This window comes from Lithobates pipiens, unplaced genomic scaffold, assembly GCF_037356315.1.
Source record: "Lithobates pipiens isolate NorthernLeopardFrog02 unplaced genomic scaffold, aLitPip1_a1.2 Scaffold_8, whole genome shotgun sequence".
NCBI lineage: Eukaryota > Metazoa > Chordata > Amphibia > Anura > Ranidae > Lithobates > Lithobates pipiens.
In genome coordinates, this window is record NW_027507903.1 from 227,819,761 (window position 1) to 227,845,920 (window position 26,160).

Here is a 26,160-nt window from a genome sequence, read left to right on the forward strand (position 1 = left end):
CAGATCTGAGTGCCCTATCTCTCCAGCAGGGTACATCGTAGAATAGAAACGAGAGGGCTGGATCCATATTAAAGAAAATTTTTGATTAAAAATACAATGTACTGTAAATCACAATTATTTCTCACTGGCTCCCAATCAAGCTTTTCAGCATTAAAAAGGACAAGTGTTTGGACACACATTGAAAACTTACTGCAAGGTTGGTGCATCGCCGATTTCCTCTATCTTTATGATCTTAGCACTGGGAATATCAGACGATGTCGACATTTGTTCTTGAGCGTTCAAATCCTCTTTTTGAGGCGCCTCAACTTGGCTGACAATTTTCACATTACAGGGAGTATTTTCTGTCAACACATTTACTGGGTTTATGGCCATGCCTCCAAGTTCTTCAATCTCCATCCTCCTTAAAGGTTTCTAAAAAAAAAACGATAAAAAAAAAATGTAATTTAATTTACAGTGCACAGTTTTTTTTATTATATAAGAAAGTCATATCAAAAGTGCCTAAACATTACACTAATAACATGGGCTTATTGAAAATACACTATACTTCCCTTTTAGGCTGGATTCACACCTATGCTTTTTTAGTGCTTTTTGCATTTTGCAGATTTGCACTACAGAATGTGTTCCATAGGAAACCATGGTAGTGCAAATCTGCAAAATGCGCTAAAAATGCATAGGTGTAAATCCAGCTTTATAGAGTCCCTGTCTCCAAATGACAAAATTTCTGAAAAAAATCAAGTATTTCAAATGCTTGCTTGCAGCATTTTTGTCTTTAAATAAACTATATTTTATTCGCTTGCAATGTATCTGTGAAATTGTTAAAAAGTTTTACTATTTCGCTATTCACTGTCACAGTTCCCTCCCACTTGGCATGTTTATTAATTTGTAATAGCGAAAAAAAAAAATTCAAAGATTTAAAAATGTATGTATGCACTGCACTCAGAGAACGTCTTGTATGTGCAAGCTTTTGGTCTGTTACCAGATAATTAACCACTTTGCTACCAGAGCAGTTATTTTTTTCAGTTTTTGCACACATGTTAAAATGCACATTTTATGCTTGAACATTTTCTGAAATCAATGACCCTGGCACCAGACCTGTCGTATGGGGCCCAGGCCAGCAGGGCAATTGGATATGGGCAGTAGAGGGGGTGATTGGTAAAGAGCAGCAATTAGAGAAACTGACCATCTGGGTGTCTCTCCCTGCATCTGGCTTTTCCTTCTCTCCCCTTCCATAGTCTTTTAGCTGCTGAAGGGAGAGACACACAGGGAATTGGTTCCTGTAATTGCCCCCCATGATCACCTTTCCTGTCCAGGATTTCAGGATGTGATTGCCCCTGCTGCCCATTAATGATTAGTGTTTTTTTTTTTAATGAAATTATCATTTTAATATGGGGAAAGGGGGGGATATTTGGCATTGACAGGGGGGGGGCAATGACTGGAGACTGTCGGGCTGTACGAGGCCCTGTGATTTGTAACAGCAGCCTTGTACAGAATACATACTCTGGGCAGTTGCGCATTGGGGGGGTTCCTTGTGTGTGCTGTGCAAGGGATCGAGCAGCTATAAGTCACTTCCACCTGAAAGCCCCGTCGCTGAACGAAAAATCCTGTTCTACTATCTGCCATGCACACAGGATGTTTTTAGAGCTGCTGTTGGGCCGTTTGATGTTTCTGTTTTAACTGCCTCTAAAAGCCCCTCCATGTTAGCCTATGTGTCCAAGCACACAAACTGTCAGAGGCGTTTGGAGGCATAAGCGTTTGGGGCAGTAAATAAAAATAACAGCCTGTGCTGAGCAGAAAAAATGAGCTGTAAAAACGAAAAAACATGGCTCAACGTATCCAAGCTTGTCAAGACGCGTTTGACGTTTTTACATTATAGGGAGAGTTTTTAATGAAAAAAAGTCCAAAAACGCTAAAGGTCAAAAAACGCGGGGAGACGCACAAACACACTAAATTAAAAACGCGGCTAAGCGCAAAAAATGGGGTCTTTAAAACATCTTGTGTGCATGAGGACCTAAATTTCCTGGCCCTGCCCTCTCCTCTCAGGAATGTCTAATTACTTTCTGTGCTATCCCATCTCTTTCACCCCTGCCCTCACCTCTCTACATTTTATGTAGCTGCCATACAAGAAGCAGTGGGTAATACTATAGAGCAGGCCTGGAAAAATCTCACCCAGAATTGGGAGTCTTTACAAATCTAAGAGCCAGCCTACAAGCATCACAATGTTTTATATGTCAATGGGAACATATTGTAAACGTATTTAGAGAATACTCTAATCACAATTAGACTTTAATTTTATGTTATGTGTGGTGGAAGAAAAGAATGTTCGTATCAGCTATGGCTAAGAAAAGGGGGAAGGGGGGGGGGGGGGGTTGTTTTATGCCAACCGATTAGTTGTACAACTGTTTTGATCCATATGTCCAATAAATTGAAAGTGATAACAGGCTGTAATATTGATTACACACAAACAGCAAGATGATGATGAACAATTTATTCACCTTAGGCGGCGATTAATGAACATCTTCATAAACTACCCAAATTGTAATGAAAATAACTGGTCTGCCTATTTGCCATGCAATCTGATCTTGGCACAAACATACAGTGATTACCCCAAATCACTAGATCTGTGTAGAGCTACCTTGAGAAAAACAGCCCATGTTTTAAACACATCACTTGATGACAAGCTCTTGGGCACAGGCTAGCTGTGAATGCCAAAGCTAGATCCATGTGTACACACAATTGCTATGTAGCCTGTGTCCTTGAGACCCGGCTGGTTCTTTTTTTTTTTGTCTGTACATGTATGTGTACTCAGGAGGCCAAATCTGATCTCCCTGACGACCTGGCAACTGGGAGTAGGGTCAGTTAAGTGATATAGTAAGACATCAAATCCAAGATGGTGGTACCTTATTCACCAAAGTCATTGTTTATTCCATATTTAAGGTGATATAAAAGTCTTGTTTTTGTTCTCTAAAAATAACAAACATGTTATACTTACCTGCTCTGTGTAGTGGTTTTGCACGGAGCAGCCCTGATCCTTCTCTTTTTGGGTCTCGCTGTTGCTCCTGGCTCCTCCATCCTGCCGAGTGCCCCCACAGATACCAGCTTCCTATGTGGGCACCCAAGCGCAGCTGCTGCTCTGTGTGTCCATTTAGTCAAGGGCCGTGGCTTGGCCCCATCCTCTCTCTCTTCATTGGCTCGCTCTCATGTAACATCACTGAATCGAGATGGGGCTCAGGAAAGTATTAGGGGGGCTGCTGCACAATGAAGGTTTTTTTATATTAATGCATAAAGATAAAAAAATCGTATGCCTTTAGAACTACTTTAATAAAATCAGACTTTACTTTTGATTTTTAATTCAAAATAATATTTTAGATCTTAAAACTAAAGAAAAAAATGACATTAACAAAAATGATGGGACCCAATATTTTGTTGCACAACTTTAAAGGTAAACACTGCAAACAAGCAATATCTGTAGCTCTCAATGGGGCTTCTACATCTGCCAACAGGTAGATTGGCCCATTCCTCTTACGTAAACTGCTCCAGTGGTCTCGGGTTTGAAGGGTGCCTTCTTCTGGCTGCATGTTACAGCTGCTTCTATAGATGTTCGATAGGCTTCAGCTCACTGAACACCACTTCAGAAAAGTACATTTTGTGCTTTAAGCTGGGTTTTGGGACATTACCCTGTTGGAGATCTGTGACTGAGACACAGCTTTCTTAACACTGCACTAGTTGCTAGTCTTCAGATTTTATTGTGCCCTGCATAGATTAGGGGCAACCCATGACAGGCTCGTCCATGTTATATAGTAGATACGGTATTATTTTCTTACATTCATCTGTGAACATAGAAGGCTACAGCTTTGCTCATCTATCCGTAGAAAATTCTCCCCAAACCAATATGGCTTGTTAATATGCAGTTAGCAAATTCCAGTGTGACTATTTTATGCTTTCCTTTTAATAGCATAATCCTCCTAGTTTTTCTTCCTTTGAGCCCACTATCACTCAAATGCAATGGATGGTGTGATCAGACACTGATGTACCTTGATCTATCAGTTCAGTTTGTATTTCTTTGGAAGTTTTTCTTCGTTCTTTGTCTACCATTCACACTATCCTTCTGTTCAATTTGAGGTCGTGTTACAGCCACATGCTGGGAGGTTGGCTACAGTCCCAAGGACCCCAAATGTCTTAATATTTGCAACTGTAGTCCCTGTACACCCTTTACCTTTGACATGCTGGTTTATCATTATCTTTCTGATCTCCTCCGACTCTCTCCTTACTTTCTCTGGTGCATCTACACAGTATGGTGCACATGAATAAAATCCAAGTCCTAAGGGCATATTCAACAAGTGACAAATAATAGCTGATCCTTTGCAACCCTTATTTGCATTCCTCAATGGGTAGTCCGGGTTTCAGCAATCTTTTTCACCACTTCCTGGCATCATATGACATCCAGGACTTGAAGTGGAGATATCTAGATGATGGCTGAAGCTACAGTCATCATCCAGATATCTTTATTTTCAGCCGGCAATTCCCTACAGTGGTGAAGCCATCCTAGTGGCTGATTAGCTTCTGGATTGCTTCTACAGGCAGTGGGAGGGGATGTCCCCCCAACCACCACTCACTGGCACCTCTCCGGGCCCTCCCGTGTGACCACAGAGCTGGTTGTGGACCAGATGTCCCCGGCCATCTATAAGATTCTGGGAGACCGGAAGCAACATCATGATGTCACTTTCAGCTCTGGCAGATGTAAACACTGCCACTTTCTTTCCTGGAAAGCAGAGATCAATGTTTTTTTTTTTTTATCTCATGCTACCCAGGGTAAAGGAGATATCTGGGGTCAAATAAGAGGAACAGTTTAAAAATAAACTTTTTTAAAGCATCCCCGTCCCCTCGTGCACCTGCATATGTAAACGTTGTTTGCACCAAATGTGAGGTATTGCCGCAAATGCTGTAGCAAGAGCAATAATTCTAGCTCTGGACCTCTTCTTGAACTCTAAACTGGTAACCTGTAAAAAAAATGTTTTAAAGCTTTGCCTATGGAGATTTTCAAGTACTGTAGTTTGGCCCCATTCCACGAGTGTGCGCAATTTTAGGGCGTGACATGTTAGGTATCTATTTGCTTGGCATAACATAATCTTTTATAGTTTAACAAACAATTTTGTAAAATACTGTATAGTGTGTTTTTTTGCATTAAAATTCATTAAAGTGCATTTATTCCAAAAAAAATTAATTTGAAAAATCATGTGAGATAAAAAATTGCAATGACCGCCTTTACATGAGGATTGTAGCCTAAAACTGTTGGTTGTCTTTTTGTCTCTGTACCATTTGCTGTGGAAGTTTATAACCTTTTAAAGTGTACAGGTGAAAGCCCACACAGTTAAAGTGCTTGTTAGCCTAAAAAAATATATATAAATATATATTGACCCTGTTCCTTTAAAGCATGTTATGAAGCACAGTGCTTGTGCTGTGTAATTTGGCCCCCCTGTATCACCTGAAATACCTGGCTTATCCTGCCTGACTCTGCCCTCCCCCCTGTAAACTGACCACGGTTTATCATGGCTGCTGAGCCCTGACACCGCAGTCAGTTTACGCATCTCTGTAAGCCACAGATCTCCTGTGTCCTTCTCTCCCCTCCCCTCCATGCCTGTCAGCTCTTACAAGTGCCCGCCCCTTCCCTCCTGCTGCTAAAATTATTTTTACATTTTCACACAAATGTCCCTGTTTGCAAATGACAAGGGTCCTAGTGTCGGTGCTTAATAAATAAAATGCTGCTATATACCTGATTTCAGAGCGTCACGTGGTGCTCAAGTGACTGACCGGCTCTCTCCTCCTCTCCTCCCAGCTGACGTCAGCGAGGGACTCGCAGCTCCTCCCGCTCTAGCTGTCAGATCAGGAGAGGGGAGAGCCGGCCGGCCACGTGAGCACCAAGCAGCACTCTGAAATCGGGTATTAGCGCCTTTTTTTTTATAAAGCACAAACACTGGGACACGTCATTAGCAAACAGGGACATTTGTGTAAAGATAACAGAGTGGCTTAACAACCACTTTAAGGATACCACGGCAGCCCCCAGACTAAAAATAGTTATATTTCTACTTGAGATGTCCTGCAAAGCTAACTCTCTACTTTCAGACAAGACTTAAACATATTTTAATTATTCAGTGGATATATATTATATATACATAAACACAGTGAGTGAGTAGACCCCTTGAATTTTTGTAAATATTTTATATCTTTTCATGTACAACAATGAAGAAATGACATTTTGCTACAATGTAAAGTAGTGAGTGTATAGCTTGTATAACAGTGTAAATTTGCTGTCCCCTCAAAATAACTCAACACACAGGCATTAATGTCTAAACCGCTGGCAACAAAAGTGAGTACACCTCTAAGTGAAAATTTCAAAATTGGGCCCAATTAGCCATTTTTCCTCCCCAGAGTCATGTGACTTGTTAGTGTTACAAGGTCTCAGGTGTGAATGGGGAGCAGGTGTGTTAAATTTGGTTTTATCACTCTCACTCTCTCATACCGGTCACTGGAAGTTCAACATAGCACCTCATGGCAAAGAACTCTCTGAGGATGTGAAAAAAAAAAAAATGTTGCTCTACATAAAGATGACCTAGGCTATAAGAAGATTGTCAAGACCCTGAAACTGAGCTGCAGCACGATGGCAAAGACCATACAGCGGTTTAACAGGACAGGTTCTACTCAGAACAGGCCTTGCCATTAGTTGACCAAAGAAGTTGAGTGCACATGCTCAGCGTCATATTCAGAGGTTGTCTTTGGGAAATAGACATACGAATCCTGCCAGAATTGCTGCAGAGGTTGAAGGGGTGGGGGGGTCAGCCTGTTAGTGCTCAGGCCATACGCCGCACATTGCATCAAATTGGTCTGCATGGCTGCATGGCTGTCGTCCCAGAAGCAAGCCTCTTCTAAAGATGATGCACAAGAAAGCATGCAGTTTGCTGAAGACAAGCAGACTAAGGACATGGATTACTGGAACCATGGATTAAGGCAGTGCTGGAAAATAATGGTGGCCACACAAAATATTGACACTTTGGGCCCAGTTTGGACATTTTCACTTAGGGGTGTACTCACTTTTGTTTCGCCAGCGGTTTAGACAGTAATGGCTGTGTGTTGAGTTATTTTGAGGGGACAGCACATTTACACTGTTATACAAGCTGTACACTCACTACTTTACATTGTAGCAAAGTGTAATTTCTTCTGTGTTGTCACATGAAAAGATATAATAAAATATTTACAAAAATGTGAGGGGTGTACTCACTTTTGTGAGATAGTGTGTGTGTGTGTGTGTGTGTGTGTGTGTGTGTGTGTGTGTGTGTGTGTGTGTGTGTGTTTTTATAGTCTACATAGTATTACACAAAGGTATATTTATTACAAATTCCTTTGTAGTTAATATTGTATCAATTGTTTCCATAAAGCGAAGATCTTTTGCCAAGTCCATATTGATTTTTAGCCCTTCAAACCATTAATCAATTGGCTTATGCCTTGCATCTTCCATGACTAAAAGGCCACATACTGAGATATGAGAACACTCCATGGCATTTAACATAAAAAAAAAAAAAAAAAAGTACATATAAAGAAAAATAATGTTTAATTTTCTGACAATTATTTTTAATACGTCCAGCACTGAATTAAAGGCAAAGTATAGCATACTCTAATGCCCTGTACACATGGTCGGACTTTCCGACGACAAAATCCATCAGATTTTTTCCAAAGGATTTTGGTCCAAACTTGTCTTGCATACACACGGTCGGACAAAGTTGTCGGAAAATCGCATCGTTCTGAACGCAGTGACGTAGAACACGTACGACGGGACTATAAACGGGCCAGTAGCCAATAGCTTTCGTCTCGTAATTTATTCTGAGCATGCGTGGCACTTTGTCCGTCGGAATTGTCTACACGTGATCGGAATTTAAACGATCGGATTTTGTTGTCGGAAAATTTGAGATCCAGCTCTCAAACTTTGTGTGTCAGAAATTCCAACGGAAAGTCTGATGGAGCCTACACACGATCGGATTTTCCGACAACACGATCCGATCACACAATTTGCGTCGGAAAGTCCGGCCGTGTGTACAGGGCATAAGAGTTAGCTTTAAATTGGGTAACCTAATTGACTGAAAATGCATTGCAATAATTAAAATCATAAAAGAGAGGTTGCATTGGGAACTGATACAAAAACTCAGAACACTGGACTGTGGCCAAAACAGAGTATATTATGTGCCATTATTGGACTATGTTTAGTGACATTTTAAAAAAACGTTTATACTTATAAGCGAACATTAGATGTATGTATTCAAGACTTCTCAACTTCAAATCATGTGTAAGGTTCGGTTGACATAGGGGCGGCACGACTTGCAGCGCCGCGACCTGCACACGATCAGCGGCGACTTGCAAAACGACTTCTGTATAGAAGTCAATGCAAGTCGCCCCAAAGTAGTACAGGAACCTTTTTTCTAAGTCGGAGCGACTTGAGTCGCTCCTATTAGAACAGTTCCATAGTACAGAACGGAGCGCGACTTGTCAGGCGGCGAAGTCGTCTGGACAAGTCGCCCCTGTGTGAACTGAGCCTAAACGTCTTAACAACACCTGAGTGGCGATCACAATGTTTAAATCAGACAGATTTTGTTTTTTAAATAACAAACATTCATACTTACCTGCTCTGTGCAGTGGTTATGCACAGAGCAGCCCTGATCCTCCTCTCATTGGGTCCACCGCCGGCACTCCTGGCCCCTCCTGCCAAGTGCCCCCATAACAAGCGCTCCTGAGCCGCTGCTTTGTGTGTCCATTCACACACATAGCGTGGCTCAGCCCCATCCCCACTCTCTCATTGGCTCACTGGCTGTGATTAGCAGTAGCCGGAGCCAATGGCTCCCACTGCTGTCTAAGCCAGTGAGAAGTAAGAGACTCGGGAAAGCTGCTGCTCTCGTGGACATAACTTGATTGAGATGGGGCTCAGGTAAGTATTAGGGGGGGGCTGCTGAACACAACGTTTTTTTTTACCTTCTTGCACAGAATGCATGAAGATAAGAAAAAACCTTGAGCCTTTACAACCACTTTAAGGCCTCATGTACACTGCTGCTGGTAAACGGACTTTCAGAGGCAGTTTAGAGACATTTTTTGGAAAGCAAAAAAAAAAGAGTTCAGTTTGTCACAAGACCAGTACAAGAAAAAAAAAAAAAGGGGGGGGGGTGGGTGTTGTGTATTTCAATTAACTCAGAAAAAGAGGTTTATGGGGGGGCAAAAAATCCCATTTTCTTTTATGTTCAAAAAAAAAAAAAAACATGCAACCAGTAGGGAAACAAGGAACCACAAACAGCTGCTCGCTAAATCTTGTAGTCAAAACATTCATCCCAAGATACTAACACATTCATTTAGTAAAACTTGGTAAAGGTATGCACAGACAACCAGGTAGCTGCTTTGCAAACTTGAGACACAGACGCCTGATATCGGAATGCCTAGGAGGCATTAATTGTCCTAGTAGAGTAAGCTGTAATAGGGAAGGGAAGAGCTCGAACCTTAATGGCATAAGCCTGAACAGCCGTCTACCAAATCCAACAAGAAACAGTGGCAAAGCAGGCCTCTTCATGGGCCATCCACAATCACAAATACAGTCTCACCTCTTTAACTCTCCTCCCCTCTTATCTGCCCTATTTTTCGAAATAAGCCCCATGTTTGTTATTACAGGTTCTTATATAGCGCTGTGAATTTAAATCTAAATTGGCCCTTGTATATTTATGTATGAATGTGAGTTAGGGGGGTCTTAGATTGAATGCACAATATATATATTGTAGTATGTAATACAAATAAAAAATAAAGTATATACACACACACACATACACACACACACACACATAGTGATATTTGGGGGTTATTTAGCCTCTGTGTAGAGCACACCAGTGAGCAGAGTCCACGCCAGTCATGCCATTTAAGGGCTTGTTGGCCCACTTTTATTAAAAGTAAAAGAAAACAAGTCCAATAACAGGAGGGTTTCCCACACAGGGGTTTCAGCTTTCCACAGCAACAACGAAATAACAGAAAAATACCAAGCCATCTGGCTCTCTTCAGCAGTACTGCCTTTCAGGCTTTACACTTCAGCCCTCTTGGCCATATAACAGAGATGTCGTACAACCACTGTACCTCTTTTTATCTTCCTTGCTGCTCAGCCCACAGCTTTGGACTCTCTGATTATACCATGCAGACATGCATGCTTCTCCCTTGCTTGCCTGGACTCCTCGGGAGGGTGGAGCCCAGAACCATGGTCTTGGCTCTGTTATAAGCCCAGGACCCACCTGTTCAATCATCCAGCCAGACTTCTGGCTGTTCCCAAAACCCGGTCCCAGGATTGGAGATTCCGTCCCACCCATAACACTATGGAATCTCCGGGCTCCAGGTCCCCAACTGGATTTTTGGAAACAATGAGGAAACTGAAAAGCCAGTTTCCTCCCAAATAAACAACTCCCCTGGAGCCCCTCAACCTGCCTGGTTGAGAACCCTGCATCCTTCTGCTGGTGGGGTACCATACTACCACATATCTACCCCCCCCTGTTTCGACCCAGAGGGCGGAACACCCAAGTTACTTTTGGCACCTCTGTGCCAGATACCATTTACAGGAGTCCAATCCTGTCCAACCTCGCTTCTCCTAACGGGGAACTCTACCCAATGCCTCCTTTGGTGTCTCCCTCTAAGCCTTACTGTCAGTCTGCTATGAGCTTTGATGTGACCTTCCCAACTTTTCTTCCGAGTGCATTTCCATAAGCACTTCCTCTCCTGAAATTTTAATGGGTTCCCGTTGGTCTTTCTACCAACCCTTCTGCCTCCACGCTTCAGGTTCCCAGGTTTCCCAACACCTTTGGACACCACATTATCATATACCTTCAACAAATTTAGTTCATCATTGACCGACATATTTAAACCAACATTACACCTCTCACTGTTGCAAATGTCATCAATAGTTTTCCCGGGGTTTGTTAGGGCAGTGTCTGTAGAAGGCACACACATCAGAGGGTGACCATCACCTATGGGGACTTCACCAGATTCCACCTCCTCAGGTGTCCCCCATTCTGCAGGCAGCTGTCCTACCACCTGACCTTTGCCAACACAGCCTGATCCACATACAACTTTTATTGCACTTCTTATCCATTTCCCGATCTCAGGAACCTTATCAGGTTTATCACATGAACCTACTATGGGACTGGGGACCCCGGTTCCTTTAGCCACCTCTAGCTGAGCCCCGATCAGGATTTCTGCTGTTTTCTGGTCTACAATTGGCCCTTCCATCTCATGTGGTTTTTCCACTGGTGCAGTATACGCCCTTCACCAACAACTGACCAGCCCCACCCTGGACCATAGCAGCAGAAATGCTTCCCATCTGGCTGTTAGGAGGTGAAACCACAGACATTTTAGGCTAATTTTCCATTTCTCTAAAGTCTCTCTCAAATACTATTTCTTCTGGACGTAATCCAGCAGCATACACAGTGGCAAGTTTTAACAAAAGTAACAAATTCAGGAATTCAGGACCCACCTGTTCAATCATCCAGCCAGACTTCTGGCTGTTCCCAAAACCCGGTCCCAGGATTGGAGATTCCGTCCCACCCATAACACTATGAAATCTCCGGGCTCCAGGTCCCCAACTGGATTTTTGCAAACAATGAGGAAACTGAAAAGCCAATTTCCTCCCAAATAAACAACTCCCCTGGAGCCCCTCAACCTGCCTGGTTGAGAACCCTGCATCCTTCTGCTGGTGGGGTACCATACTACCACAATATATAATCAGTACAGTTTCGCAGGTGTACCACCGGTATTCCTGATGAGTATGCCCTATGTATGTAAATGTAGTTTTTCCCAAGACTGTAGTTGAATCTTGGGGTTAATTGTGTAAAGTTGTGTTTTGGCATCAGTTTGGCTGGGCTGTACTAATGTTGCATTGGGTACCAATCTATCTCTCGGAGCCAATCAGTGGGTGCTTTTGTTTCACTGTGTATTCCGGGAGAGGGCACTTAAGGTGCTGAAGTCACGTGGTTTGGGGTTCCAGTCCAGAAGTTGTTGCTGACTCCGTGGTCCTGGTCCTCCTGACCAGCTCCCAAAGGCCCTCATGGCCTGGGGTGCGGATCCATCAGTTTCCGAGCCTCGGAAGTGGCTAGTCTGAGACACAGTAACTGGAAGCAGGATTCTAAGGTGTTCTGGTGCCGTCTCGGGTTTGGAGAGGCCCAGCAACTCTACATGCAACCAGGGGAGGACTCTTCAGTAAGAGGGCCATGCACAAGGCTGGCTGCTCGGTAAGAGCCTGGAAGCTGAGCTGTTATGGACACTAACTGAATCCACATTTCTTATGGTATTGCTGGACCAGCTGCAAGATACTGGTACAGTAAGAAAGTTCCTACCTCTATCCTTCCGTTTGCAACTAAGTTCCTGTGAGCATCTAAAGTGTTACAACCAAGTCTGTGGCAGAGACTTTGCTAAGCTGAAATCACTTGTTGGCTGCTAGTATCCACAAACAAGGATTTATCTAACAGTTAAAGAATCCAGTTGCGAGTGGCTATTCCCTGGATTATGTAAAGAGAGACTTTTATTACGGTCAGCAGTTCCAAAGTACCTGAGCTATACTTCATCCTTATACCCTCTATTCCTAACTGAGAGACTGAGTTTTGTTCAACTGTTTTATGCAAATAAAAACCCTAAAAAGGAATTCAAGTGTTGGTCTCTGCAGTTACTGGGCCATCAACCTCGGGAACCCCTAGACAAGAACGACGAGTTATGAGCTAGAGGAGGTAATCGGTAAGCCCAGAAAAAAACAGTTGCTCATTCGGGGGTCAGTGCTACACAGGTCATGTATCAAATATTGTTAGCTTTTTCAGCTACATATGAAGGATAAACATATTTTACCAATGCCTTCACATGTGCATGCGGACAGAGAAAATGGCAGCATATGAAATGTACTGAAAAACAAAAACGTAAACGATTAACTCCACTCACCATGTAATAACAAACATGGGGCTAATTTACAAAAAATAGGATTTTTACAACAGCTTACCTGTAAAATCCTTTTCTTGGAGTACATCACGGGACACAGAGCCATAGTAATAACTATATGGGTATATAGGGCACCTTCAGGTGATGGACACTGGCACACCAAAGACAGGAGGCTCACTCCCTATATAACCCCTCCCATTACCAGGAGTACCTCAGTTTTTGTAGCAAAGCAATATATCTAAACTCCAGAAAGAGGGGAGGGACCCCTGTGTCCTGTGATGTACTCCAAGAAAAGGATTTTACAGGTAAGCTGTTATATATATCCTATTTTGTACATTGTACCTCATGGGACACAGAGCCATGGTAATAACTATATGGGATGTCCCATAGCATTGCTATTTGAGGGCAGGGAGACACAACCAGCAGGGCACCATCAGACTTGAGGACCTATAGTGCAGCCTGCAGCACACTGCGCAAAAAGGCGATATCCTCATGCCTCTTTACATCCACCTGATAAAATCTGGTGAATGTATGTACTGAAGACCAAGTTGCGGCCTTACAGATCTGAGCCATGGAGGCCTGGTGATGCACTGTCCAAGAAACACTAACCGCTCTGGTGGAGTGCATTTTGACCCGAAAAGGCGGAACCTTACCTTTTAAACCATAGGCCTGAACTATAACTTACCGAATCCACTTAGGAATAGTGGATTTGGATGTTGCCTGTCCTTTCCTAGGACCCCCAGGCAGCACAAATATGACATCAGTCTTCCGGATCTGAACAGTCGACTTTAAATAGACCTTGACCGCTCTTACCACATCAAGACAATGAAGCGACTTCTCTTCCCTAGGACACTGATTTGGAAAAAAACGATGGTAGCACAATATCTTAGTTCATGTGAAAACCTGAGACCACCTTAGGCAGAAAACTTGTACGAGGATGCAACACGACCCTGTCCTCATGAATAATTAAATATGGCTCTTTACAAGAAAGAGCAGCCAATTCCGAAACCCACCTTGCTGAGGATATAGCAACCAAGAACACAAATTTCCTTGTCAGAAGGACTAAGGGAGTATGCTGTATCGGTTCAAAGGGCTGTTTTTGCAACACTGACAAAAATAAGTTCAAATCCCCAAGGGTTTAAAGGTGATTTAACTGACGGCTTAAGCCGCATCACGCCTTGCATTAAAAATCCAGACCAAAGCATGCTAAGCAAGCAGTCTTTGAAACAAGACCGATAAAGCTGAGACTTGGCCCTTAATACTTACTCAAGGCCAGCTTCATCTCTACACCTGTAGGAAGGCAAGAATTCTGCCTATGTTATACTTCCGAGGGTGCAAACCCTTGGACTCGCACCAAGAAACATAAGCCCTCCAGACTCTATAAAATATGATTCTGGAAGCTGGCTTCCTTGCATTAATCAAGGTAGAGATAACGGACCCGGATAGCCCACGTTTCTTCAGAATCTGGGTTTCATTAGCCAAACCGTTCAATTTAGAGTTTGTAAGGTAGGATGGAATATTGGCTCCTGCGAGAGTAGGTTTGGATGCAGTGGAAGGGATCATGGATCCCCCACCGCCATTCTTACAATTTCTGCATACCAGGACCTTCTGGGCCATGCTTGTAGCCCACAAGAATCACTGGCTTTCTTTCCAGCTTGATCCTGCAAAGAAGCCGCGGCAGCAGCTGAATAGGGGGAAATGCATAAATCAGTGAGAAATGATCCCACGGGGTCAACAACGCATCTGTTCCACATGTGAGTGGATCCCTTGTCCTGGACACAAAGTTGACCAACTTCATGTTGAAACTGAACGCCAAAAGATCTATGTCCGGGGTCTCCCATCTTTGGCAAATAGCCAGAAAAATGTCGGGGTGACTGGACCATTCCCCTGGGAGCAACTGCTGGCTCAAGTAGTCTGTCTGCCAATTCTCTACTCCCAGAATGAAGACTGGCGATAGGCAAGGAACATTCCTTTCTGCCCAAGCTAGAATATGGTTCACCTGAGCTGCGAGACTCTTGGTGCCCCCTTGGTGATTGATATAAGCCACAGCTGCGACATTGTCGGATTGGATCCTGACAGGACAAACCTATAACTTGAATGTCCAGGCCTTCAGAGCCAGACGCACTGCCCGAATATCTAGGATGTTGATGGACAAGGTTCTTTAGGTTCTTGACCATTGTTTCTGGACAGATGTCTTTTCTAGCACCACTCCCCAGTCAGAAAGGCTGGCATCTGTCGTTACCACTTTCCAGATAAGATTTTCCCTTCAGCAGATTCTGGGTTACCAACCACCAATTGAGATTCTGGGACACCTTTGGGGACAGCCGCATTGGCAAATCTAGATCTTTGATCCTTTTGTTCCAAGCAGACAGGATACTGTTTTGCAATAGTCTGGAATGGAACTGAGCATAGGGAACTGCTTCAAATGAAGCCACCATCTTTCCTAACAACCTCATGCAAAAGGCAAATGGAGGGATCTCTCTTTGACCTGACCATCTGCACTAGCTCTCTTACGGCACTGATTTTTGCCGGAGGCAAAAACACCTTTCTATGAGTTGTGTCTATGATCAGACCCAAGTACTCCAGCCTTTTCAGTGGCTTTAAGGAAGACTTCTCTAGGTTGAGAATCCAACTTAGGCTTTCCAGGTATTTGGTTGTATTGCACACACTTGCTCCAAGCGGGCAACCGACCCATCTATTAGCAAAAGATCGTCCAAGTATGCCAGGACTGTTGTGCCCTGCGCCCTTAGCCTGGCTAGCAGTGAAGCCAGAACCTTTGTAAATACCCGGGGAAAGGCAAGTCTACAAAAACTGAAAATGGTGCTGTTCTACCTCGAACCGCAGAAATCTTTGGTGAGCGGGAAATATAGGAACATGCAGATATGCATTCCTGAGGTCGATTGACGCCAGAAGTTCCCCTCCTTGTAGGATCGAAACCACCGACCTGATCGACTCCATGCGAAAAGAGCGGACCTTCAGGAATTGATTCAGATTTTTGAGACCTAGAATGGGTCTGACATCACCATTCAGTTTTGGTACCATGAAGAGGTTTGAATAGAACCCCAAACCTTGCTCTTCAGTGGGGATTTCCACAATCACCCCCTGAGCCAGTAATCGGTCTAATGCCTGAAACAGAGATCGCCTTTTCCCTGGATCTTTGGGAACATTTGACTTCAGAAAATTAGGCGGAGGAAACTCTCAAAACTCCAGTTTGTAACCTAGAGCAATTGTGGAGATGACCCATCTGTCCTGAATTTTCTCCTGCCAGACTTCTGAGAACTACAGAAGTCTCCCCCCCACCCTGATGAGCAGGGGCGTCCCTTCATAATGAGTCTTTAGAATTCTGTTTTGCAGGTTTCCGCCTCCAGGACTTTTGTTCCTTGGGCTGACCCTGAGGCTTTCCTTTAGACCCTGATGGTGGAGGCCATTGTGACTGCCAAGAGGCTGATGCCGCTGGCCCTGGAGAAGATGCCCGTTTAAACGAAGGCTGTTTACTGCTTCTTTTGACTGGCAAGAGGGTACTTTTCCCACTTGAATTTTTTTGGATATACTTGTCCAAATCATCCCCAAATAGCGATCCTCATGAAAAGGAAAACCAGTCAGGAGCCTTTTGCATGGTGCTTTGGCTGACCAATTCTTCAACCACAGGATCCTGCACATATGCACGAGCACAAGCACCAGGCAAGATGCCTGGTGAATAGAATCCTTAATGACATCAATGGCAAAAATAATGCCCTTGGTAGTTCGGCCAGTCCCAGGCCCGTTGCACAGGAATCTCCTTAAAGAGGAAGTAAACTCTCCCACCCTGGTGCTTCTTTTCATTTAGTCCATTATAATAAGTAATTATCAAACTATAGCCACTGTAATCCAGCCCAAATTGCATATTACTTACTGTTTAAAGAAACTTTAAAAAACTTGTTTCCAGGGGTTAGGCAGCGCCATCTTAAAGGGATTGTAAAGTGAATAAAAAAATAAAATAAAATAACAAACATGTTATACTTACCTCCACTGTGCAGCTCGTTTTGCACAGAGTGGCCCCGAACCTGCTCTTCTGTGGTCCCTCGGTGGCTGTCTCGGCTTCCTCCCGCAGGTGCTTCTCACGTTCATGTGAGCTCCACTCGCATGGTGAGAAGCATCTGCGGGCGCGCTCCCGTGATACAGCCCCGCCCCCCGGCGCTCCGTGTCAGTGGATGTGATTGACAGCAGCGCGAGCCAATGGCTGCGCTGCTTTCCATCCATCCACTCCAGCCAATCAGCGGCCAGGCTGAACGGTGGAAAGGACGTCGGGGGACGAGCGCGGGACTTTCGAGGGGTGAGGTAAGTAAAACGGGGGGTCTGGGGGCGCCGGCACTGTCAGATGTTTTTTCACCTTAATGCATAGAATGCATTAAGGTGAAAAAACATTTACCTTTATAACCCCTGTTTTTTGATTCCACAGTGGAGTGCATTTCCGGCCTTACATTGAGCACTTCCTGTACTGTTAACCAAGCCCCCTTCTCAATCCAATGTTTCTGTGGCAACCCTGTTTTCCTGTTGATAGCTGACTTGTTTTATTTCATAGTATTTACTTGTGCCGATTGTCTAAGGTTTGCCTTTGTCAGTCTTATCAGCTTCAACTGATAAGACTGCAGCAATGGCCAGGTTTACACTGCATGTGATGTCACATGGTGTGTAGGAGGAAGTGCTGAATGCAGCCTCCTGTGATATCAGTGGTGTGCCAGAGGAAGTCCTGATAACAGATAGACAAGCACATAGAGAGTGTGCCGTAAATCAAGGGGGATCTGGGCATGCTCAGTGACGTCATTCTAAAGAACAAAAAGGATTACAACAATACTAAGCAAGTAAGGAGATATTTACAAGCAGTGTTCATTCGGGTTTTTTATACTGATTTACATGGGAAAACGTTGTGGGGGAGAGTTTACAACCACTTTAAGGACCTGTTTAAACTAGTCCTTCAAGGATTGACAGATGCCTATTGCAGCGACTGCAGGCTGAGTAACTGCACCTGCTAAAGAAAAAGAGGATTGTAACAGGAATTCCAATCTTTTATCTGTTGGATCTCTAAGCATTTGAGCATTGTCTACTGGACAAGTAAGACTTTTATTCACACTGGATATAGCAGCGTCAACTGCTGGTACATTCAATCTTTTGGTGAATTTCTCCTCCATTGGAGAAAGCACTGAAAACCTTTTTGGAGGGAGAAAATACTTATCTGGATGATTCCATTCAGCATAAACTGTTCCAGTAATGCATGGACAGGAAACGCATGAAAAGTCAGTGGAGGTTTTAAGGAACCCAAAGAAGAAACTGAACTTTCGGCTGACTCAGTTAAGGGCAGGTTGAAAGCAGATAAAATCATTTCCATAAGAGACTGTACCAGCAAATTTTTCAGATTGTGAGGCTGAAAAAGGTTTATCCACTGTTGATTCCTCCGAAGAGGAGTCATTGGATTGCCTTTCCTCCTGATCCAGAGGGTAAAACCTCATCCTCCACCCACTGTTCCCTTGATAAATGGGACTGAGGTGGGGAGGGTGATCTACCACGCTTCCTATCCATTTGGATGGAAGATGTGATTAAAGGCGCTAATCTTTCCTCTAGCACCAACAGGGTGGAGCAAAAGCATCTTCATTCATGTATACAGGGGCTGAGATATTAGAAGCAGCTGAAACACCCACAGGTTCCAATGGCTTACCCTGGCTAGCCACTTCTGGTATTTCAGGAGAAGATGACAATGTGGAGGCCTGACTAAAGTCCTCAGTGCCTGGGGGTGATGATTTAGGTAACTTTTTAGAGGTGTTTGTATCGGTCTTTTTTGGGAGGCATAGTCCTAAGCATAAAAGCAGAGGCACTAATTGCACTACCTGCTGAACTATAGTCTAGCAGCAGAATGCCGCTAATAAATGTTCAGCTTGGTGCTGAGTAAAATGTGTTTTTCTAGAATTGGGAATGCCTGCATGCAGCACCTTACATGCCCCCCACTGCTCCTGTGTCCTGTGTGATTAGCAGCCGTACTCTCCAGCTCTGCTTTCTGGACTCGGCTTTCCCCATACCTGCACTGTGTGTCCTTGTGGACGCTACGTCCCACACATGGCCCCGTGCCTAGGCCACGCCCCCTCCACGCATCACCCGCCCCTTCTGTTTTAAATTTAAACAGTTCCCACGTGGGCAGGATTCGGGTCTGTCAAACGGCAGACCCAGCAACAGGAGAGGAGAGGCAAGCCTAATGGTGCTTACTTGAGCAGTGTAGGGGAACAAAAAATAGAGCTAAGGAATGCAGTCACACACCCCGCGGAAGGGGGGGTGGAGGGGGGAGTACAAACTATTGTTGTACCTCCCAGCCCCTTAGTCCCTCCAGGAGGGGAGAAGTGCAGTATTGGCAAATCCTTTCCTGTATAAGGAATCCCCCCTGAGAAATGCTGCTGGCCAAGCCCACACACATGCTGTGACACTGAGCTGAACTGAGAGACAACGTACTACAGTATGTGCATTTACTCCCGCTAGTGGAGACTTAAGACATGACATTTTCCCCAAGAAAAACCATAGGTGGACTTTTTACAGTTCCTAGGCTTCTTCACTTACCTAATCCTCGCCGCAGGATACTGCTGACAACAGACAGATCCAATTTTCACCCATCACGGCGGGCTGTGCTTAGCAAACATTCAAAGACCGGGTCCCTTTTTTATCGGGGTTCCAATCCCTTGGACCTGTATAGCACCCCGCCAGGAAAACTTTATGGTAATGTGAGCATGACCAAAACACTGGGTCCCTGGCTCCAGCCCTCCAAGGAGAGGCGTTACAGGCAAAACCTTGTTCTTCTTATACGAGGCCCGGATACCATCCTCTTTGGCCTCAGTGGCACTTTGGATGGATCCGTTCTGTAGAAGCTGGTTTCAATCCAGTAAAGCATCCTTCCAGCGGAGTTCCTTAGAGCATCTCCTCCAACGTGACCAACACCTAAGACACTGGCGAAAAAACTGAGGTACTCCCGGTAATGGGAGGGAGTACCTCAGGAGGAGGCAGGAGTGAACTTCCTGTCATGGGTGTGCCAGTGTCCATCACCTGAAGGTTCCCTATATACCCATATAGTTATTACTATGGCTCTGTGTCCATGATGTATGATAAAGAAATGGGGCAGATAAGAGGAGAGGAAAGTAAAAAAAGTTGATCCTCTTTAATAGAAAAGCAAAGTTCTTCAATTTCCCAGAAAATTAAAGCCCAACTCCAGGAAACTGTAAAAAGTCACCCTTGCAGTAGGACCTCCTGCACTACAAAGTGCCTCCTGCACTGCACTGTTAATTGCCCATTCAGTCTAGGGACAGAGGATAAGGGTACAACTACTTACCTTACTCCTCACTCCATCAGGCTCCCTCCAGCGCTATGACTGGTCCAACACAGCTGCTCTGTAATCTGCGACCAGCTGCAGTGTCCTAAAGGTACAACACAGGGCTCAACATTTTAAATCAATGGGCTTTAACGCACTTCACTGTCAGAAAATTTTGTTCCTGCTTCATTTTGTGCAATGTACCACAATGCACACTTAATAGAAAGTTGGAGTCACAATTGGTGTGCATCGGCTATGAAAAGAAAGTACTAATCACTGATGTCAGTGACCACAATTATAACTCCCAACATTGATAGGTTGGACTTGATGGACTTGTGTCTTTTTTCAACCTCACCTATGTAACTATATGCAACTTTAATGGAAGAGACCACAACAATATTCCCCAGCAATGGTGTCAGCGACTGCAATAATAAACCCCACGGCATTGTCAATGTCTGAATTTAACCCTCAGCATTGGTGTTAGTGACCACAATAAAAAATCCCAGCATTGGTGTCAGTGGACGCAGCAATAACCCCAACACTTTTGTCAGTCACTATATTGATCAACAGTACTGGTGGACTCTAGTAGAAGTGCTTCAACAAAATGGTGGCTGCACACAGACACTTACTCCCTGTTGCATAATGAATGAGGTGAATGCGATGGATAAAAGATCTCTTCAGCTCCTTTTCTCCACCTATAGAGAACTCTTTAGATGCGTTTTGCCCTTTTCAGGACTTAAGCGTAGAGGCCTGGTAGCCGTGTTGTTAACCCACCTCAAGCACTGGTGAGCAGTAGCCATGCTATTTAAAAGATAATTTTAAAGATCTTTATTAGCATGCTACTCATTAAACCCGTATTTAGGTTTTAGCAGCCCCACTCGCTCCCCGATTCCCCATTGTGACAGCGGACGGTGGATCCTCTCCCTGCACTGCTGTCACAATTTAAAAACAGCGCAACTGTGTGGGGCTCCCTCCACACAACTGCATCATTAATTTACACAGATGTGTGAATGAATGAACTACAAGTCCCATCTTCCACTGGCAGAAGGCTTGTAGTTCTCAATGAACTGTGAGGGCACTTCTCATGTAGTTCAACACTTTCTGGACTTTAGCAACTGTCTGCCTGTATGGGAGGTACGGGCAGACAGCTTTACTGAGTGTCTGCAGGAGATGGACATTGCATCCATGATCTGAGCGTAGGTGCAATGCTCAGCAGGCTCCTAAGAAAAAAAAAATAATAATATATGCATATTTTGAACAAGGCTACTCGCAGAAATATGTAAGCATTTCATCTACTCCTGCGCAAGAAATTTATATATTTATAGGGATGTTGGAGTTGCCGGATACCATTTTGGCTTTAGCTGCAAAAAGAAATGTGCATTTATAATTTTTTTCAAACGTGAACTTAGCCTTTAACCCTTTCCCCGTATTGGTGGTGAGTGCAAATGTTTGTAACCCGCCCCCCCCCCCCCCCCAGCCTATGGCGAACATTACAGAAGCGGGGAATGTAACCCCTGCATTGGTGGTCAGTGTAGTCAGCGGGAGTGAATAGTCAATGGAGTCAGTGGCAGCAAAATTTACACAAATCCACCCCACCCCCTCGCACATTGGTAGTCAGTGCCAGTGAAACCTAACTATCTGCCCTGTATTGGCACCACTTGATATTTGCCACTTGTCTACTAGTGTCTGTTATAAAATCACTCCCAGCCAGGTTTTAGTTGAAGGAGAAAACAAGGAATGTTCTGAAACACATAACCGTATAATAAAATTAAAATATATAAAACACAAGCATGTCATGTTACATTCCAGTGAGATATTATGCACTTACCGTAGACCTCAGATGTGCAGGTTTTTCAATTGGTTTTACATATTTCCTTTGATCTTTGCCTTTACTTTGACTGGCAAGATCATTCTGGCTAAGTATTACTGTTTTGTCACCAAGTTCCTAGAACAGTAAATTAATTCATAAATATATACGTTGTTCAAGGAGATGCCATTACAAATACTGAAAGAAATTACTAAGAATGACTTAGAGGGAGATTTATAAAAAGGTAAACAATTGGTCTTCCTATCCTTCACTGATTGCTAACCAAGAATACTCATCAGATCTTTTGCTGCATTCATACAGAATATTCTTTGTCTGAAAGTTCATAAGATCAAGCACCGTTTACCACAAAACCTTGATTCCCTCACCTTTAGGAAATGCATTTCACAATAACATTTGCTGTATTTATAATAGGACATGTTATAGCTGCTGGTCATGATCTTTTTATGGACATTTTACATTTGCAGTGATTCATCATTGGTTACCTTGAATGATTCACTACTCTTGCTCCTGTCTCTTACCAGCTAGACACACTAGAATGAATGGCAGCTTTGCGCATCTACAAAAGAACGTTTTTGCTGCGGGTGGTGGTGGTGCCGGAATAATTGCGATCTACAACAGTGTGAACCTAGCCTTTTGCTTTAGGGCCAGTCCACAGCTGAATCGAACAGGAACACAGGCAACGTTCCTGCGTGACTCAGTGCGGTACCTGCCAAGATCACATGGTACCGCAGTACCATACAATTCGATACAGTGTGTTTTTGAAAAGTAGTGCATGCATTATGTTTGATGTGATCCAGTGAGATTTCAGCCTATTCAAATGAATGGGCTAAAAATCGTACTGCAGTGCGATCTAGGTATGAACCGGCCTGATCCCTACATGAAAACAAAATAGAGAATTTTCTTAGCAAACCACACACAAAAAAAATCCCTAGTTAAAGTCCTTGCAGCTCTTATTTTCAGAGTAGGGCTTATTTTCAGGGAAACAGGGTAGGGCTTGATTGGGGGGTAGGGCTTATATTGCAGCCATCACCGACAATCACGCTAGGTCTCATTTTCGGGGAAACAGGGTAGCAACCGGGCCACTATCCATCTTCATATGAAATGTATAGTTAAAGGAAAGCTGAAAAAAATGATATGCTGGGGTCTCCAGTGGCCACTATCCCCCCCACCATCAACTCCCATTTGACAATATGCCTATCCAGAGTTAAACATTTTTTGTCTCCGCGATGTTTTGAGCGGACGTTCGTTCCCCCACCCTCCCTCCTCTGCAGCCTTCTGGGACATGTCACAGGTCCCAGAAGGCTGTGGAACCATTCGCAACATGCAGCACGGCTCACACATTCACAGTTGTAAGCCAGCGGTGAAGCCGCAAGCAGTCACAGCTAGCTTTCCAAAGGAAACATGTCGGCGCCTGGCCTGGAACATAGCCAAAGACCCGGCTCAGGTGAGGACCATGCTGGATCCCTGGATAGGTAAGTGTCCTGGTATTAAAAGTCAGCATCTACAGTATTTATAGCTGCTGACTTTTATTTTTTTTTTATTTCTAGGGTGAAGAACATATTTAAGTTATTAAACATGCAAACTTTTGGGACAGTCCGCAAAAGGGATCTACAGGGTTCCGAAAGCTTGTATCTTTAACACCAGTTGGCCAAAAAATAAAAGGTATCACTTAACTACAAATGTTTCCATTGATCAATAGCTAACACCTCTAAGTGCCGGTTCACACAGGGGCGACCTTGTCAGGCGACTTAGCCGCCTGACAAGTGGCGATCCATGCATTGCAATGAAAGCGTTCTAATAGGAGTGACTCAAGTTGCTCTGACTTAGAAGAAAGGTTTCCGTACTACTTTGGGGGGACTTCGGAGGGGCTTGCATTGACTTCTCTATAGAAGTAATTTTCCATGCCTTGCTGAAGTGGCGTGGTAGGGGGTGGCTTCAGAGTCGGACGACTTTAAAGCGCCCCTGTGTGAACCGGCACCAATACGGCTATGTTTACATGTATGACAGTAAAAGTTCAGTTACTGGTGTTATTTATAGTCTGGAGTTTTATAATATTATATTTTTGCTATTCAACCAGGTTAGAGTCGCATTTCATATTTTCATAAATGCCCAATCATCAGGTTTATTTCTGGATTGGAATATTTTCCTTTAAAAATTGACCTGGCCAATAATGACATTTAACCTATTAACATTAGAGCTACAAAACATCAAAATATTCAGTCAGATGACTAATGGAAGACTGTTGCAAAGATCAAGCATTTGAATCTGGGATGTAAGAACAACACAAAACAAATCATTGTAACTTTTATAGCCTGCCGCTCACCCAAATAAAAGCTTTTGATCAACATACTTGCCTGAGATATTTTTGCCAGTTCTGATGCTGCTTGCTTGTTACCAGGCTCCAGTTTTAAAACCATTTCAAAATCTAGAAAAGTCAACATATTAAAAGGATTTCCATTTTTTTTTATAGAAGATAAGTTAAAAAAAAAAAAACATACATTGGCAAGACAATTACAACTAGTAGAAGTAAACACTGTATATACAAGGAGAAAAACAAACACAATGACAGTTGGCTTCCACAAACAACAACCTCAGCCACAGGGTATGGATCCCTTAATGGGTAACTCCATTTTTGCTGAGAAAAAAAAACATTCCTCTCTCTGGGTGATCAATGTACATTGCAAGGATTTTAACAAACTTTGTTGCCATTTGTTATTCTAAAACAATAGCTGTTTGTGTGTCCATGTGCAAAGTGAATGTGAGTGGTTTTAGAATTAGCTATCAGCTGCTGCACTTGCAGGGTTGTAATGAAGAAAGTGTCAGGGTCTGCATATCTTTAGATATGATTTTTCCTTTGGAGGTATCAGAAAAAATGACATTTGTGTTGCAGGGGATTCCCAAAATCTGATTTGCACCTTAGTGCAGACTTCCTGGGAAAATCAAGAGAAAAATGGGAAGCCCCTGGAAGTTGCACATCTAAGGTGTCCTAGAGAGGTGAATGTAATGGCAACCTCAACCTGGACTCCGACTAGGCCACCCCCCCAATGTGTTTCACCCCACCCACCGGAGCTTAGTCATGGTTCCCCATGACTAAGCTCCTGGGGGGGTAAAAATTGTTGGAGGCGTGGCCTGGTCGGAGTCCAGGCTGAGGCTGCCACTTCCATTCACCTCTCTAGGACACCTTAGATGTGCGACTTCAAGGGGCTACCCATTTTCCTCTCTGCAGGAGCCAGGATGGGCTCCATCCTCTGTCAGCAGCTGTGGATGTACCATCTACATACCCCCTCTGTATTGGGCCTGAGCGGCACACATACCCTTTCCAGGTCACATTCTGGGAAAATCAATAAGCCAATCACACTATCAGGACATTACATATCTGCATATCTGGGGGGGCATTCTGTACACCACCTGTGTACAGAACACTTCCAGGTAGCCATATTGAATTGCATTTTACAGAAAACATCAGCAGTGCAGATTGAAAAGGAAAGATCATTTTTAATAACATTCAATTACAATATGACTTGTGTAGCAACTGTATATTCTATATGATTATTTTTTTTTAGCTACCCCCCCCCCAAAAAAAAAAGTGGAGTTACCCTTTAACTATCTGCCCAAAATAACCAGTTCTAACTAATTAGCTGATTCTGGTATTACAGGGATGTCATCTATGAAAGTATATGACTAGACTTATTAACAGATCAAGTATCCAAATGCCAGTCAGCTCTTTATTAGTCACCTTCTTTTGCTTCCTTCAGCTTTCCAAGCATTACCCTTGCAGTCCCTCTTCTGGCATAAGCTTTCCCATATGTTGTATCCAGAGCCAAGGCTTGTGTGCAGTCTTCCTCTGCTTCCATGTATCTAAAATAACACCCGAGGTACTGTTTTATTGCAATTTGTATTAGAAGAGTATTTTGAAAAACACTGAAAAGCAGTATCAATATATATTTTACCAAAATTATTTGTCAGATGAATTGCTATGGCAGACATTTTTAGCACAAAATGGAAAACAGGTATTGATTCACAGTCAACT

The 26,160-nt window shown here is 43.6% G+C and overlaps 1 protein-coding gene across 1 annotated transcript in view; it reads right to left on the reverse strand.

The window, feature by feature from the left end:
• The window catches only part of RPAP3 (RNA polymerase II associated protein 3), a 103,113-nt gene that overhangs the window by 44,476 nt on the left and 32,477 nt on the right, over positions 1-26,160 (reverse strand). The window contains exons 10-13 of the mRNA XM_077473305.1: positions 25,867-25,988; positions 24,485-24,555; positions 22,131-22,247; positions 191-411 (exon numbers count right to left, since the gene is read on the reverse strand). Of these exons, the coding sequence (XP_077329431.1) occupies positions 191-411; positions 22,131-22,247; positions 24,485-24,555; positions 25,867-25,988 (531 nt within the window). The remainder of the gene's footprint in view (positions 1-190; positions 412-22,130; positions 22,248-24,484; positions 24,556-25,866; positions 25,989-26,160) is intronic.